Below are 18303 nucleotides of genomic sequence, written 5' to 3'. Positions count from 1 at the left end.
AGAAACGCAAAAGGTCACCCAACCGGCTTGTTTTCAGCAAGCTAAAGGAGAAATTAAGGCGACAACCGGGTGCATCCAGAGTTAGTCAGATCCTGAAGGCAGTTCCTTGGGGGAACGGAGGAGCAATGCGCCAGATGAGGGCTGCCTTACAGCGCACCCCTTAGAGGCACTGCTACGGAAGGAAGGCAGAAGGTTGGAACTCAAAAGAACTAGCAAGGCGCCCGTTAAGGGGGAAATCTTTCATTTTTTTCTCAGCAGAACCTCCCCTCTCCCCCCCCCCCATGAAGGCAGCCCGGGGACTCATTGCTTCCTTAGGGAGAGGGCAGGGACGGGGCAGGGTGGTGGGACAGATGGCCAGAGGGTCGGATGGATGGACAGACAGCCGGACAGAGGGCCCAGCAAGGCCTGACGAAGGGCTCAGGAGCGGGAGGGAAGGGCAGGGCGAGGGGAAGGGCAGAGAAGTACAAATCTTTTTTTCCTTGTGATAACTTTTCTTGACCAAAAAACACGATTGTGAATGAGGGAAAATGAAAGATGTAACATGGGGACGTGCGGATACTCACGATGATGCAGCCTTCTATCCGCATGTTCACCTGCTCATAGAGCCACACCTGGATCCTCGACCTCTGCAGAACGAAGGAGGAGAGTAAGTCGGGCCACAAACACTGAGCACTTTTGTTCTCTCATGTGTTCAGAAATACCTGCTAGCCACAGCCACGACAGCTCCCAAACGCTCTGAGGAGCAACTCTCAGGGGCAGTTTCAATGAGCAATCTGACGTTTCCACAATACAGCTAAATAAAAACATCATACGATGGGTGAGCAATTGGCTAACGCGCAGGGCCCAAAGGGTTATGGTAAATGGGGCTGAATCAGGCTGGCGGGCGGTCACCAGTGGGGTCCCTCAAGGCTCCATTTTAGGGCCGGTACTCTTCAATATTTTTATAAACGATCTGGATGTAGGAATAGAAGGTATTTTGAGCAAGGTAGCAGAAGATGAGGTTCTGGGGCGCTGCGTTAAGGGCTCAGCACGGGGACGACAGTTCCGGGCTCGGGACAAGGCCCCAAACCCCACAGCGAGGCCTCAGGGCCCCGCAACAAGGCCTCAAGGCCCGGGTCGAGCCCCCAGGGCCCCAGATCCAAGCCCCCTGAGGTCCGAGCCGCCCCCCACCCACCTCCACGGCACCCCCCAGCCACAGGAAGGATACGATGGGCTGCACCATCACCTTCTGCACCTTCTGGCCCTGCCCGCGGTACGCCATGGCTGCTGCCGCCTCGCCGCTCCCGCTCCCAGCACCGCAGGCAGAAGAGGCGAAGGCTGATGGTAGAACAGGGCTTCTTGGGGTGAAGGGAAAGCGAGGGCAGGTGGGCGCAGTCTCTGAGCTCTCCTCCTCCTGATTTTGCTTTTTCTCCCCCATTTCTGAGCCGGCAGAAGTCCCCGTGAAGTCCTTCGGCAAGATGAAGGCCTGCGTGAGCTCCAGCAGCAGTTTCGTTGGCGGAGGTTTTCCCTGGTGGGGCCGGGGCGTCACAGCACACACACACACACACACAGACGCGTGGTTTTGTCCAAACATTAAGTATTTACAACAAATTCGACAAGCGCTTTTCCTCTGCCAGCAGCAAATGCCTGAGGGCCCCCACAGCTTCACAAATCATAGCGGGAAGAGCCTACCGTGCTGCGAAAAGTTCGGAAAATAATTCAAAATTGATCTGCTAGGGGAAAAAAAACGATGGCTGGTGGCAGGGTACACAATACACCCGAATCTCAGCTCTGTCCTCCGCAGGGTCAGTGCCCACGCCCAAGCGCGATGCTGATGGCACCCGAACATTTGCTGTAGCAGGCAGCAGAGCCAGCAGCTCAGGGGAGCAAGTTTTAAAACCAAGAGGCACTTAAACAACCCTTCATCGACCCCGTGACAGCGGCAGAGTCCCGACTGCTCGCCCTGGAGTCCTCACACCAGCAAAAACCACCAACCAAAGCCTGGGGGAACTTTGGTATAGCACAAGAGAAGGGAGTGGGGGTAGCGGAGCCGCATGGCAGAGCTGCTGCTTTTCACCATTTGATCCTCCCTGATAATTGAAAGGAAGGCTGGGTGGGCTGACCCCCACCCCCATTCCTGGCAGCAAGTTTGGTCCACAACACACTGGAATAACGATTCTGCTCCCTCCCACCCCTACAGCTTCATCATCTGACACGGGTACAGTCAAAACAATGGCATACACGAGTAAAAGTCAAGAGTTGACATAGTAACTCCAGGATTTGGCTATCAACTGTCCGAGAAATCAGAACACCGAAGCTTCACAATGTGCCCAACATCGAGTTGTGCCAAGGGCGGAGGAAGGAAGAAGCTTTACATTTAAGCCTTCAGAGCATCGCTCCATCAGAAGATCGATTTGCAGCCACCATGGCGTGCCAATGGAGATCTTTCTGTGCCAAAAGAAGTGCTTTGTCCTCTTGATATCGAAGGTAACCACCTATAGTTACAGAATGCATGCACAAGACCTTAACTCTGACCAGCAGGGAAATTTAGGACAACTGAGCGCAGATCCTGCCAATTTCTACCACTTCGGACTGTGCTTTAAGTCTCATTGCAAAGCCTCAGTTAGAAAAAGGATCACCTCGGGGTATCCAACAAGAAGAACAGTTTTAATTTTTATTTTTTTTTTTAATTATACCCTAGGACTACGCAGTTCAACTGCCAATCATCTCGGAGAGTTCAAGGAGGAGGTCATCCTCGTCCTTCCCTGGGTCTAAGTCGATTTCGGCTTCCAGTCTGCCTCCTGAGATTTCCCAAAGTAGCTTCTCAAAATCTTCATCCGCAGATAAGGGCGCGTTCCCTGTGGAACTCAGCCGGCGTGTCCGTGCCTCTTCTGGCTGGGAAGAAGCTGAGGTCGAGGTCTCGAGATCCATCTCCATCTGCTCCTCAAATCTTTCCGGGCTTCCAAGATGCACTTCAGGTCTTGGGAGAGCAAGAAAGAACAATCAGGATATGCCATTTCTTAACGGGAAATCCCTTTCCTGCAAACTGGCTCTTAAAACTGTAGGCAAGCCCTCCTACGCTTCAATCTTACACAGGGATTGTTATCAATCAACCCAGGGCTACATTTAGAGCCCGATGTGTTACCAGGTACATTTTTCAGTCTGGGGGTTTATCTGTGAAGCCAGGGCACCTGGAGTTGAGGTGGCATTCTTGAGGACCAAAAGGCAGAGGACACTACTCATCATCTATCACCTCACGAGGAAGTAGAACTTCACCTCATCCTCGTTCAGGTATTCAGACAACCCAAGAAGTCACCGGAAAGCTGTGCTGACTTGCAGCATTTCAAGAAAGCCTAATTAAGCAATCCTGCTAGCTGCTAGAAAGTGGTTTCAGGTGACTTATTCCTTTGATGGATTTTGGCTTCAATTATCTCAGAACCCTCATTTTTTCCCACATGTGACAGAACTTATGTTTCCCTGGGGATATACACTGATTAAGAAAAAGAACAAGTTGGGGTTGTCACCTGTTTTGGGGATTTTCTTCAAGTCTGATGGCTGGGACGTGCTCCGGCACGTCTGAAACACCCTAGAAAGCAGCAAAACAGTATTTATGACACATGGGTAAAAGATTCCTTAATAGCTTTTTCCTCCACACTGCTTCTCCTCTGGCATTGCGGAGCCGTGGCCAAAATACAAAACCAAGGTGCTCCTGAAGAAAGTTCACATTCACCTGGAGGTTACTCATGATCTGGTGTCTTTTAAGAACATGGCATTAATGGACAAAATCCCCCACACCAGAGAAATCACAGCATCAGAGTACCGGTTAAAGAGTGCCATTCATCTCATAAATACAGAAGGGTTCTACAAGCATCCTGGAGACAGCTACTGGATTTCAAAGGAAACAGAAGGCCTGCAGAACGTTTGAGTTTTCCACCTTTTCAAATAGAGGAGGGTAGAAATTTAACAAGGGATCCATCGCTGCATTAGCCCCTGGCCTTACCATGGCTGCTTTTCTGGCTGGAGGTCCCATCATGTCAGCATCAAAGGCAGTCTGTAGTTCCACAGCTGCTATGGCAGAGGGATAACTCCCAGGTGCCTTACGTTTCAGTGCCTTCTTCTTGGGGAAAGTGACTTTCCCACGCGAAGGCTTCGCAGATGTCATAAAGTTGGCTAGAGTAAAAGGAAGAGAGAACTGATACAGTCTTGCTCTGCCTCAGGAAAAATCCAGGTTCTCTTAATCATTTCCACAGTCCTTCTACACAGTTAAATGCATTTGGCCAGCACAATTACACCGCCATTGCCTGGATTCTCAGGAATCTTTTCCACATAGTAAACTCTGTCTACCAACAATCCATACAAAGGAACAAAGAAACCGAAGAGCTATAGTAAATAATAATCCAGGACAAGGGAAACCTCAGACACATAGCAATCCTAAGTGCAAGCTAGGTTCACAAATATAGACAGCTTTTATATTTAAAGTCCTGCTCCCACTAGGAAAGGAAAAAGCAGCAGTTATAGTAGGACAAGAGTGTATGCAACTGTTGTACCAGCTTCCTCTCCCTTGCAGTGATGTCCCACAGTTAAGTTGTTCTACAAAGTCCACATTTGTAGTGTCATTTTCTAGTCTCCCGTTCCTTACCTAACATCTGGCTGGCAGGAAAAGAAGCAAACTAAGAAAAAGAAAGTACACCCTTCGCTTCGTAGCACTGCGTGGCAAAATGCACCCAGCCAGAGTTACAGCATGAGAATTGTCATCTTCTGTCTGTATTTCAGAAGACAACCTAAGTAACTCTTAACCTTCAACACTTACTTTTAGCTTCCTGGCCCTGAAATTGAGCTGCCACTTTCCCTGCTGGTTCAGTATTAAAGAAGCCAGCAGTAGATTTGACAGCAGCTTCCTCCTGCCGAAGCTTCTCTTGTTGTTCTCTCTGTTGCCACTTCTCCCACCGTCTCTCTTCAAAGCTCTTCTCTGGACATTTACGAGTTCCACTCTGCTGAGTGGGCTAGAAGGAAAGAAAAGTAGTGCATGAATAGGACAAAAAAAAAAAAAAAAAATCCGTGGAGATTTCGTTAAGAAAATCTGATCAGCAATCCCTCCAAAATGGTCTTGATGTGGAACAGCATATTAATCTCGTTCAGGTTACTGTTGTTTTTTTTTTTTTTTTTTGTTTGTTTGTTTTTTTTCCATAAAATTCTGCCTGTAACAAGAGCCATGCTTTACTATGGACGCAGTCTCACATATCTGCAATATCCACTATAGCAAGCTTCTTTAAACAGCTAGGGTGTTCTGCTGTACATCTATTTATCACATTCTTTTTAAGCAGCAGAAAGTCATACAAGTTCCCCTATACAGTATCCACTGACAGACTGATTTCCTTGAACACAGAACTCTGGCCTTCTGTATTAAATCCTTCATGTCTGACAGATCAAGTCAGTAAGAACAAAAAGAATTCCCTCCACGTTAACTGTAGATTTCAGCTGGTGCTAACAGGGTTTCTTTGTTGCTGTGGTATAAACAGACTGATTCCAAGTTTGAGGATTACAGAGTTGTCTGGAAATGCTGCTGGTGATAGGATTTAGACTGCACTGCAGCTCCTACCAGCTGCTGAAGGGTAAGAACACACTCAAGAGGGTGGCACACGGTGAGTAACAAAACTTGTCAGAATTATCAGAAATTGTACAAATGTATGTGTGTCTTCACAGAGGACTCACCTGTACATCAGGTCCAGAGGAAAGTTTAGGAAAAGGCCGGTTCAATTCCACTGCCTTCTTTTCTTCTTTTTCAGGTGCTTTAAAAAAAGACAAAAAAAAGTGTTGTCAACGGCAGAAATAAAGAAAGCTGGGTACTTGTTTCCTTTGTGCATTTATTTCCTTGTGTCCCATGAGAGAGAGAGAGAGAAAGGCTACAATGTGCAAGCCATTCAGCATTTATCCATGAAGCAGATCCTGAGCAAACTGAACTTGCTCAATATGGGAAGCACCTCACTGGGGCAGGCATTAAAGCATCTTATTACCTGTTAGTTTTGTGCTCCATAAAGATTTCTGCTCTGCTGGGGCAGGTCCGGGTTGTGCTGAGGGAGCTGGCACATCTCCTTCACTCTGCTGCATCCGCAGAGCTTTCTCACGCTTTATTTCTTCCAAGGTTTTAACACGCACTTCTCCTTCTGGCTTGACTTTTCCTGCCGGCTCCTTCGCCTGCCCTTTGCTGGGCCCGGACAGAGCGAGCTGCTTCTTGGACTCACCCTGAATTTCGCTCTTGCTATGGCATTCTCCTGCTTTTTTCTTCTCTTCTACCAAGCGATTATTCTTTTTTTCAGACAAGGCTTCAGAGAAAGTTTGGATGCGACCTGCACGAGCAGCTCTTGCCCCTGCGCTGGAATCTTCAGTTTTACCGTGCCCTTCAGCCTCGGCTTTGGCTTGAGTTTCGCATCTCTGAAGAGCTTTCTCACGACGGATTTCCTCCAGTGTTTTCACATGGATCTCTCCCATCGGCTTGGCAGCCTTCCCTGTCATCATCAAGAAATGAGGAGAAGCACCAACATTTAAAGAGAGTCCAGCAATATTTTAAGTCTCCAAAATTTGTCAGAGCACTAAGGAAAACTCATCTTGAGCGTTCCCAATAATGCATCTTAGAACAATATCCTTAGAACAACATTCTCCTCCTCCTCTGAGCCACTTGTATTTTGAAGACCAGCCCTATCCAGAGAGAACTGCTACACAGAAATGCTGCTTTACTTTATTACTTTTTCAGACTGCATTTCAAATTCCTGCTCCTGGCAGTGGTTCTATTCTAATTGTACGTAACGGTTCACAGAAGCAGCTAAAAACCTCGACAAGGCACAAGTAGAAAATAAACACACACCTAGAGCCAGAGTTCTGATAGTGGCTGTCAGAAGAGCTTCAGCACTCAAGCAAGAGGCGTCAGTTCTTTGTTTTCGTTTAAATTAGTTTGTAGGGATGTATGAAAGCAGTCCAAGTTCATGGAAAGGAAGGAGGAGAAAGCATATTTAATATCTAGCTGTTACCTCTCTCAGTACTGGTCTGTTTAGGAGGTAATCCCAGCCTGTCCTTCAGAGACTTGGGAACTCGAACTGCAAAACAGAAAAAGAACGAATTAGGGAGGCTGCATAATGTCAACTTCAGGTTCACATTTCAAAACAAGACAGGAAAGGTAACTTTGAATCCCAGTGATTACGACCTCAGCCAACATGCAAAAAGAAACATCACTGGAAAAGGACAAACAGAAAGACTAAATACGAAACCCAGGAATCCAATCCAGATGCCCGTTTAGTACCTGTCTCTCTCTTGGGTGCTTTGTCAGCATTTCCCGGAGCCTCTACCTTCTTCCCCAGCCTTTCAGCAAGGCTGCGCTTCACTGGAAGGCTGCCTACATCATCTTCAGAGAAAACAAGGAATATTGTAAGAACTTTTCTTTGCAGGAAGGTTTGAGAACAGTCAACAATAAGCTTCTCTTTTTCAAGCATATTTTCATAGAATTGCCTTTCAGCTGCTAAATGATTTTTTTTTTTTTTTTCCGTTTCTGCCGTCAACACAGATCTCCACTGCAATGTATTTTCCTTTCATACATCACAAATACTCTTTAATGCAGTCATATATAGAAGGCAGCACCTATGTAACAGCTCGTAAAAAGTTCTCACCCACGGAGGCTTTCCGTTTTCCTTGTCTATCAGCAAGATCTACTCGAACCACAGGTTCCTCCCCTAAAACAAAAGGGAATTTTTTTTTCTATTTCACAGAAACCAGTAGCCAACAGAAATATTATCCTGTTAGCCCATGTCCAAAAAACCCTAGTCAGACACTGTTTTGACAGCTAAACCACACAAACTCATATTTTAACTATAATTAACATGGAAAAAAAATATTAATAGTCTCAGTGCTTGCTTCAAATTCCAGCTGAGATAGTAGAGAGTGAATCTGAGTCTGCTTGACACCTATACTTTGTGCAGAACAAAGCTGCATAAGCAAGCAGAATATTCTTAGGTGCAAATGCTGAGAAATATTCCTTTCTAAGGTGAATGTCTACGAGTAAAAGTACTTCCACACTTTTTTCCCTTTAAAAGGCATTTGCACAGCTCTAAACAATTTATACACAAACTCCTGTCATACTGTGTCCACACCTGCCACTGTACGCCTCTTTAATGCTTCAGAAATTGCTTCTTATATAGCACTGGCTCCTACAGCTCGCTCTTCTCGTTACTCTTCTGTTTTTCAGTTACCCCCCTATTGGCATACTGACACTTTTTTTTTTTCTCCTGCCACTGCACTTAACCTGAGCACCAAATCTTTCCAGTACAACCAGGGACTTTAAGCATAAAAGCACGTTTTGAACAGAAGGCAGCACCAGAAGGCTAACATGGGTGAATTGTTTTAATTATTGCTTAACCCTCCAGTTTAGGAGTAATGAAATCAAAACAAAAGCATTCATTATTACCTTTCTTGGAAGACACTGTCACAGTTCTCACCACTGTCCGGACATTTTCCTCTTCTGGAGCAGGAAAAATCATAGAATCAACGGGACGAAGAGAAGATCTTGAAGAACCTTCTGTTCAGAGCAACCAAAACGTAAGGAAGTTTACCCAACATAAAAAACTATCACAAAGAACAAAAAACTTTAAATGATTTGTTACTGTCAAAAATACAGCAGGCAGAGCATGTAAAGAAGAGAGGTGACTAATTTGCCTCTGATTGCCCTTTGAACTCCCATTTAGAATACCAGCTGGCTGAGAATCAGGTTGCTTTATGCCCCCAGCTAAAAATGGAAGTCTGTCCCTCAAGCAGCTCCCAGTCACCATCACCTGCCGTGAACAGGATAAGAAAGTAGGCAATATTAACTCACCACCGTGTCTCTTATTTTTTTCCTTCATCTTCTGCCATTTGATTTCCTCAAGTGTTTTTATTCCAAAATTCAGATTGCCCTCTGAAAACAGGAAACAGTTCATGAGACAGGCTTAGAGGCACTCACTGAGGACCACAGGTCCTCAGGCTTCTTAGCGCTCAGGAACTTTCTGAAGTATTTCGAATAAAGCCTGTCAACACTCCTCACAAGTGAAAGAGCCATAGAACCAATGGCATTTTGCCCCTCCTTTCATCCTTCAGGGTTCAAAATGTAGTTTTAATTTTAATCCATTTACACAATATTAGATCCATATTTTAATCCATTTACACGATATTAGATCCCTCTATCGTTAGATATGGCTTATCAACAGTGGTTGCAAGGCTGCACGTGCAGCCATTTAAACTCCATGCTGTGGCCCTGTTTTGTTCTCCAAAAGTAAAGAAAAGGAGTTCACCTTTCTGACCCAATGGGCACATGATGGTATTAATGGCAGAAATGAGATCATGGAAATAACCGACTCCATTCAGCACCCCTACATTTTGTTGTGTTTTTACACCACGCTGCTTTTGACTTAACTGTCAAGTTCTTCTGATTTATCCTACTAAGGTGCTGGCATACCTTGTTTAGTAGTAATAGAACTGCCTTTCCGAGTGGAAATCACCCGTAATCCATTTTTGCCTTCCGCAGCTGGATGCTGGACGGGAGTTTTAGTTTCTTCTCCTTCCTCAGAAAGTTGGTCTGAAGGGGAAAAATCGATTCAGTTATGCATAGACCAGGTTGGTCATGATTACGTAGCTCATGCAGTGACACTTCAGCCCATGGTTCATATAAAAAACTTTGTTGCTGTTTTGTTTTTTTTTTTGTTGTTTGTTTGTTTGTTTGTTTTTAAACAGCTACACTGACCTGATGAACTCCTAAGTAGAATACACTAGGACAAAACATCTAGGACTCTAGATTCTCTTTGCAGCTTTAACTACTACACAACACATTGCTCTTCAGACAGAAAAAAGAAATTTCCTTCCTAGTTTCACATAGAACTTTACACAAAAGACCAGCTAAAGCCAGGAGTGGTTCTAAGCTTTCCTCCAACGTTTCAGCTTCTGTCCACTGACTGCCAGACAAAGCCACCAGTGACCTGGCCAGACTGCCTGCCCTATCGCTAGTCAGACCTCAGGTCATCTGTGATTTATACATTCATTTACAGCAAAGATTCCTTCCAAGAACCAAAGATTTAACACATTCATTTACAGCACAAATTCCTTCCAAGAACCAAAGATTTACACATTCATTTACAGCACAAATTCCTTCCAAGAACCAAAACATGCTCACCATCATCATCTTCATCATCATCTGCAGCATTGATTACAACTGGAGGGTGTGTAGGGCTTGGGACATTTTCAGAGTTTTCCACTTTCGTCACCCCCTTAGCTGTGGAGAGGGATTTGACTGGACAGAAAGTTTGTTTTGCTGCAGTGACATCTGAGCCACTTTCAGATCATCGTCCGCGGACTCAGGCGGACTTGGCAGTGTAGCTAGAGGAAGAGGAGGATCATCGGTAATATGGCAGTTTAAAACTTTGACCACAATGCAAAGAGATGGTAGCAAAGGCAGATAACCCGCACAGACAACGAATTCAGCATCTCCTTTTGCCCATCCCATCACTGCTTACACCGTGAACAATGATTTCCCTTCCAACAACAACACATCTCCCTACCACCCAGCAAAAGAGGAAACAACAGGAAGCAAACTGCAAGGCAAACATCACACAAAGCAAAGAGAAGCTGAGCACGAAAGCAGAAAACAAACACCAGCAGTACACTCGGTGCAGTACACCTATGACTGCAGACCTTTTCCTGCCCTCACAAATGAACAGTTACCTGACGCCCCCTACAGGATTGGCACCCACTAAGTACTACTCAAAATTAATTCTTCAGCGCTTAAAGAAAAAGGACCTAAACTCACTCTTGCTTGGTGGTAAGAATTGTCCATCGATGTAACGTCCCTTTGCATGATGAAAAGCACAGTTGGCTTTCTGACAGCCTCCCGGCTGGTTCTCCCAGTAGCAAGGAATCTCACTGCGCTTTTTCTGAAGACAGAAAGAAAGAAAAGCTCGTGATAACATGCACCTGAGGCTTGCAAAGAGATGCACAGCTCCAGATCGTGACAGCTGTCACAACACAGTGCTGAAACATCATTCCAAAGGTCAGTTTCTCAGTTAAGTGTAGTATTTCTGGGCATATTCACAAAGTTTGCATAAGCTGTAACCACTATGCACATTTAGTTTGGTCATCACTCAGTTTGAGAAGACAGGCACTCTCAGACATCAGTTGAGGGTGGCTTAAACTAATACACCTAGGATTATACTAGGATTATTCAGAGGGAAAAAGAACATCTGAAATTGCCTAGGTTAACCCTGTCTAGAACTACTTCTTGGAGACTTAGTTCTGCTGCACCTTTAACTTTCCCCACTTCCTACCCCAGGCAGCTACAACAGCGTTATCTGAAGGACTGTGGGTCAGAAGACACCTGATAGTTCATTATCAAGCCTGCTCCCATGAGGATAGAACAGCCTGTTTATTACCCCCCTGCTCCAGCAGGTTTTAGCAGTCTATTTAACAGCTATTCTGCATCTCTTGAGAAAACTGTCAGCATCTAATAAAAAAAAATAAACAAATATCTTGCTAAGACATACCTAAGGCATTGATTTTATTTCCCTCTGCTTCCTCCCACCCCCTCTCTTGGTAACAGAAACCAGTATGATTTTGAAGCAAACAAATCTATCCTGCAAAAGCACAATCAGTACACCTACGGCACTGAAAAATGCTTTTGTGGATTTATTTTGAGAACACATTGTTAGGCACTCACGTCAATTTCCATGTGTCTGAATCGGCAGACATTCCTGAAACAACGACCCTCCTGCCACAGCTTGCAGACCGTCTCATTGCCCAGAGCAGCTTCGCAGTGGCGGTAGGCACATTTGTCTCCCTGGAACCAAAAGGAAACCAACAAGGAAAATAGAGTACAGCCTCAAAAATGGCCATGCTGCTGCCTAATGGTGCTACAACTGAATTCACAATCTATCTGGTTCTCAAGTTAACCAAAGACCAGTGTGCTTCCTCCTCCTAATCTACTCCTTCCTGAAAAAAAGGGGGAAAAAAAGCAAAGCAAAGGAATGCCAGCCATACCTTGCTACAGGTAGAATAGAAATAGAAGTAGCAATCGTCTCCTTGTTTAGACATGCCGACGAGTTCTGCTAACAAGCTCGGGTTCTCTCCACAGGGACTTCCTCTGCTCTTGGAGAGAGCTGTCTTCACCCTTGCTTGGGCTGAAAGTCTTCTACTGGCTTGTGATCAGTGAAATCTTCTTTTTAAAAGTAACCCGAAAGAAAGTAACAAGTGAAAAATAATGAGGAACGAACATTTTTCCAGCTTTCTTCAGTTAATCAAATCAAGTTATCAGTCTCTCAAAGAGAGCAAAGCCTTGAAATCAGCTGTTACATGAACTAACTAAATATTAAAGTTCTGTAAAGCTGCCAGGAGCTTTGTCAGCAAGCGTTCTCTTCCACATCCTCAATAATATGACCTGGAGCACATCTGGAAGCCTGAAAACGGAGTCACTCCTTAAAAAACCACCTGATGATACATGCAAGTCAGTAATCAACTATGGCTACAAATAACTTCTCTAGAACACAGTTAGGACGCATTAAACAGCACGTTCCAGGCCCTGTGGGTCTTCGATTTCACCTACCTGGAAAACCTCAGCAAAGTTATCGATCTTCAAAGGCTTCCAGTTAACTGCTCCTGTAGGCCGAACCAAGACTGAATCCGTGAATTAATAATAAAGGGGTAGGAAGAATTTTCCTCCTCACTTTGCCAAGGGAACCTCTCATCCACAATTCAAACATAGGATGCGCTTTTAAACAGCTTATAACTAAGAGAGGAAGCAAGTCCATTTGAATGCTCTCTCAGACTGGATGCAGCCACGGTTAGTTAGCTCTTCAAAAAAATAAAAAACAAAAACCAAAACAAAACAAAAACAAAAAAAACCAGCGCATTTAGAGATGAACTCGTGATTCAAAGTGGCTGCAAAAATGAGGCTCCATCTTCCACAGCCGGACAATTTAACTTTTTTTTTTTTTTTTTTTTTTTTAATTTAAAATTCAGCATGTTCCAATCTCTGGTCTTCAAGATTTCTTCACCTATTAAGAAAACACAAAAACCTTTCCCCGTCTTTATTACCTGTACAGCAAAAAACATACCAGTGCATCTAAATCCACAGATGTGCATACGCATACACACATCTGTGTTTATACACACACGAGGAGGGAGTGAGAGAAAGTTAGCGAGAGCGACAGTGAAAATCAGAATTTTTGCCTTTTCGACACAGAGAGCGCGTAAAAATTCTCTCATTTTGAGGGAACTAGAAAAAAATGGAGGCTCTACAAAAGATTTTGATGAGTATGCCTTCGAGGCCGATGCTTTGTAACATGAGGGATCTGGGGGCCAGCACACAAACATGCATACGGGTGTACATGCATACAGGATAAACATATCTATACACACAAGCGTGCACAGTAGATGTTGTATGATCTCCATATCGAGAACAACTCGTAGCCCTGATCAGACATGTAGAGTTGCAATCAATTAACAGCAGCAAGACAGCAGATCAAGGGTACAGCAAGCTTTGAGAGGCAGGGGAATGCTCACTTTGCCAGTGGCACGGCTGCATGATACCAAGGATTTTGAATTACTTTGATTTTTTGGAAGCAATTTGGTTTTTCTTTCTGCGCTGTAGCTGTGGTGGTTTTACCGTGCTGGGCAGCTAAACCCCACAACCGCTCTCTCACTCCCCCTCCTTTAGATGAGGAGGGGGAGAAGTAAAGCAAAGAACAACTCACGGGTTGAGATAAGGATAATTTAATTAAAGGGGAAAAATTATAATAATTAAATAAAGACTACCATGAACTAAACAATTTAACTAAGGGGAAATAAAAAGGGAAAGGGGAAAAGGGAGGGGAAAAGGAAAAATAAAAAGAAGGGAGGAAAACAAACAAACAAAATAAATGAAGGCTATATGGAAGTGCAGAGGAAAGAAATTACTCTCTACTTCCCACAAATGAGCCATGATTGACCACGTCCTTGAAGCAAGGCCTCAACGCACGCAGCCGGTGTTCGAGAGGAGGACCGACGTTTTCCCAACGAGAGCCCACCCCTCCCCTCTTCTTCCTGTTTCCACCTTTTATTGCTGAGTGGGACATCACATGGTATGGAATATCCCTTTGATTGGTTTAGGTCAGCTGCCCTAGTGATGTTTCTCTCCTCACCTTTTTGCCCACCCCCTAGGAGGGTTAGAGAAAGGCCCAATGCTGTGCCACTGCTGCTCAGCAGTAGACACAACACTGGTGTGATAACACTGCTGTTCCAGCTACAAGTACAGAGTACGGCACTGTATGGGCTGCTGCAGGGAAAGTAAACATTCCAGCCAGACCCAGTACAGTAGCAAATACCACAGGTTTGCCATCACGTGCTGTTCCCTAATCCATATATCCATCATCATCCATTGCTGCAGGATCATGAAAGGTTAGAGAAGACGACTTAGGTCCAATTTAACAGCCAATGAGTTTTCGATGAGCAGAGCTGCAACAGATTTTATTTCGCCACAAGCATTTTTTTTTCTTTTTTTCTGATATGAAGTCAGAAATTTTGATTTTTTTTTTTTTAAAGACACCAAATGTCACAAAACCTGCAACCAGTTCAACTTAGAGTGATTCTGAATCCTTTCATTAAAACGCTGCACATTTCTGTGTAAATTATTTCTGACTCTTCTGGACAAAAGTGGATGAAATAGTTCTTACAAATTAATAATAAAAGGTTGGAAGCTTTTACTCACACAAACACTAGTGAATTTTCCAGGAAATATTGTTTTGGCAGGGAATTTTCCCAAATCTAAAATAAAGAGAGGAAAAGTTGGGTTCTCATATTAGTTACTGCTTTTGACTGCTGGACAAAGGGAATAAAAACAGTAGTTAAGTGCAAGGTTTCCTTCTCTTCTTTAGTATGGATAGGAATCGTCACTTCGGACCTTTAGCACCTTCAGAAACACACCCAGTGCCATGCAGGTTCCTCTGCAGCTACTTCTAACAATTACTGGTGCTCCTTAGCATGGAAGTTTGACTCAAAACACTCTCCAGATTTAGCTCTTTTGACTGCCCAAGGAGCTCATCATTTTGCTTGTTGCCTTCCATTTTCCTGAACACACCGGGAACGCTGTTCAGAATCTGAATGGATCTGGTCTAAGGAATGGGAAGAAAGCAAAACCAAGGATTAAATTCCAAAAACGCAGTCTCATTTTAAAAAGGACCTCAAAAGCTTTTTTTTTTTTAAACTGACATCTGCTAACAGAGCAATCCAAGCGCTAAACCAACTGAAGTTGCCCCTGAAAGCCTGAATAAAAATGAGTAACTCTGGTGCACTCAGCAGGTCTGTAATAGAAGTTGGTAAGGGTTTTAGATTTCTTTTTTTTTGCTCCAGGGTGCTGGTAAAATTTTTGCATTAAGAGATTTTGAACCTTTTGTACCAAAGAATTAGAGATGCGCTACAGTGCCAGTAGCTGGGGGTCTGGAAATACACACCAACAAGTGTCATAAGCTTTGCCTTTGCTGAAGGAAGATGAATAGCACAAAGAAAATCTGTCTAGTTTGTTTTACAGGCTTGTCTTTCTCAGTACAGAACAAACTGACCTCCCTGGTCTAACTTTGCAGTGCCTATTCTGCCTTTGTCCTGCAGAGAAGAGCAAGAAAGGAACAAATCTATTTTTGCACCCCAAAAACGCATTAGAGGAGGATTATCACACCCACCTAAGGGTACTTCCTTGTTTGTTTATAAAGCACAAAGCATTTCTCTTGGACAGTCTCTGTTGCTGGCCTCTTTTGTGCCTTCCATTTATAATAAAGATATTAAGATGCTTACCCCTTGCTTGTTTTTTTTTGTTTGTTTGTTTGTTTGTTTGTTTGTTTTTGTTTTTTTTTAAAGAACAGTGGAAGTGGAGAGTCGGATGACAAGCAAGAACAAACACTAGAAACTCCTTGTTCTGCCCCTGCTTTTTAATCACCCAGCATCACCCCGGCTGCAAAACAGCCTCTGCTGATTTACCTGCTTGTTAAAGCACCCCACAGGCTGCAAGTGCGGTGTGCTAGGTGTCAAGTTATATTTAACGGTGCACACGTAACCATTCATCTTCCCACAGTCGAAGCACAGAACAGCCTCTTGCTAACACAACTCATCCCTGCTGCTGCAAGAAACCTCATGGCCTGCAGGAAAACCTCAAGCTAAGAGTTCCAAAGCAAAAGCAGAAAACGCATCATTTGTACTCTTTCTATTTGAGGGAATTCTAGCTGCTAAACGCTGCCTACATCTGAGGACACGTTCTGAGGCTGCCGGGAAGGACACTCAACACCCACTGACAGCAGGAGTGCAAAGATGCCAGCCAAGAAGGCAAAGGTTAGAGATGAATGCTGCCTCAGCTTCCTCCAGCAGCCAGCTGGGGGTCACCTGTCAACACGCTCTCTGAGACTCGGAGCACCGAGTTACCGCAGCTGCCATGTACAGCTGCTCCTTGCTGGCCCAAACTATTTGAAGAGTCTTCAGACTTCAGGGACCTGTTTTACGACAGCCTCAAGATCAAATTCATCTGTTCCTGAAGGCGCTGATCGTCCTGCTGTTTCTGTAGCTGTCAAAGAACAATCCTGAACTGAGGCACTCATCTGATCAAACAGTGCTTCGGCACAGATTTGTCTTTAGCTTGACACATCAAGGTGAAGAGGAATTGATTCTTGCAAGCAACCTCTCAAGCAGGGATCTAATAAGGTGACCAAAACGACAGATCTGTTGTGCAGATCTGAGCACGTCACTCTGCAGGGAATCACTTTCAAGCCTAAGATGTTTCACCCATCTCCCTGCCCCAGAGCGACACAAGGAAAGCTCTTAAGCAATTGCTAGCCTCTCCTCAGTGCTCACGAGTCCCAAATCACTAATTTTACAATATATAAACCATGGCAGCTGGCACCTAGTTGGCACACGGTGACACTGCACACGTTGGCAGTGCTGTCAGGAGCTGGAAAGTCAGGGGTGAGGGGGTTAAGGGAAAACCACACATCAGTTTAGCAACTTGGCTCCCGTAGGATACTTCCTACGGCAGGAGTTTTAGCAAAGTCCCTCCCTCAGAGGGACCTGCTGGCTAATTAAAACAGGACTTCTGCTGGAGCAGTCAGAAGGCAGCAGGGTATCAGGAGATATCCAGTGGGCATCACCGTCAGTCTGTGGCAGTTTGGGGTCCAGGTATCAGTGGTTATGCGTGGTTTTCTCTGCTTCACTTTCTCCAAAGCTGTGAAAAAATAGTTCTTTTACAGCACTGTACAGTCACACGTTACGGATGGAACCAGCTGCATCAACTTCCAGTACGACGGTGTTGGAAAAAGGTGCCTTTGGTGGTCAGGAGCACAACAGCTCTGGTGAGGTGTTATTTAAGTGTGTTCTTACATCTGAGTTTCCCCATAGCAGTATGTAGCTGAGGGGGTCCAGGTTTCCCAGGTAAGATTGATGTTTTCTCTCCTACCAAGCACCAGCCCAGTATACAAAGCTCTGTTAATAACACCCAAGTGTGTAGATGTTAAACTGAAACTGCTTTTAAACCTATTTGTTGTTACGAAAATAGCTTAATACACCATCTTCACAGGGTAAAAATTCACATGGAAGGACAAAAAAACCCAGAAGCGCTTCCTGAGCTTCAGTTTACCAACAGCACCATCGGATTTAGATCCTGGCCTGGCAGCCAGGATGCAGGGTCTGTAAGCATTGCTGCGATGTGCAAGTGCCAAGGCAGGTTTCTGGCCTGCCCTGAATAAAATACCTTTTTTTTTTTTAATACAAACAGCGTGCCAGGTACGCTGTAATGCCAATGTGCCAGCTCAATAGAGGATGTCAAACAACAGAGGCGTTTATCCTAATTTCTGGCATGAAAACACTTTTAACAGCATTCTTTTCATGAAGAAAACCCTCTCTATCTTCTCCAATGCTCCAGGATCTGCTGCAGCTGCAGCAGCCGCGCTGGTACAACCCACATCTTTGCCAAATCTTTTCAATAATTGTGCTTTACCTCGGCAATGTTGAGGTCACTCCTCTTCCTCCTCCAGCTGAGCAAGCAGCTCGCTGGCTCTGCCACACCGCAGGTGCGGAAGCGAAAGCTGGGAACACAGGAGTCAAACTCTCAGTGCTCACAAAGCCACCAGGGCAGAGGGCTGACACAGAGGCACCCCGGATCCGCTCTCCCTCCCCGCTGCGAGGCTCGCAGCAGCCCCAACCCGAAGCACACACAATGCTTCGCATGGTGATGTCACCGCTGATTCTGAGTCCCCACGTGAGGATCTGCTTCACCACTCTCAACGTTGGTGTTGGTTTTTGATTTTTTTT

General features: G+C 44.9%; 1 protein-coding gene across 1 annotated transcript; it reads right to left on the bottom strand.

Moving 5' to 3' along the window:
• Positions 1–8836: 8836 nt before the first annotated feature.
• LOC309890683 (zinc finger CCCH domain-containing protein 11A-like) lies at positions 8837–12075 on the bottom strand (the record flags this gene model as incomplete). Its single annotated transcript, XM_082785108.1, is given in 7 exon segments — positions 8837–8917; positions 9455–9574; positions 10166–10255; positions 10258–10368; positions 10799–10922; positions 11702–11821; positions 12022–12075. Coding segments are annotated over 7 exon segments (700 nt in total), but the record flags the coding sequence as incomplete, so codon positions are not given.
• Positions 12076–18303: the final 6228 nt, after the last annotated feature.

Source organism: Aythya marila (assembly GCF_965140915.1).
Source record: "Aythya marila genome assembly, contig: HAP1_HAP1_SCAFFOLD_408, whole genome shotgun sequence".
Taxonomy (NCBI): Eukaryota; Metazoa; Chordata; class Aves; order Anseriformes; family Anatidae; genus Aythya; species Aythya marila.
Note: the sequence above shows the minus strand (reverse complement) of the source record. Positions and strands in the feature narration are given on the sequence as shown.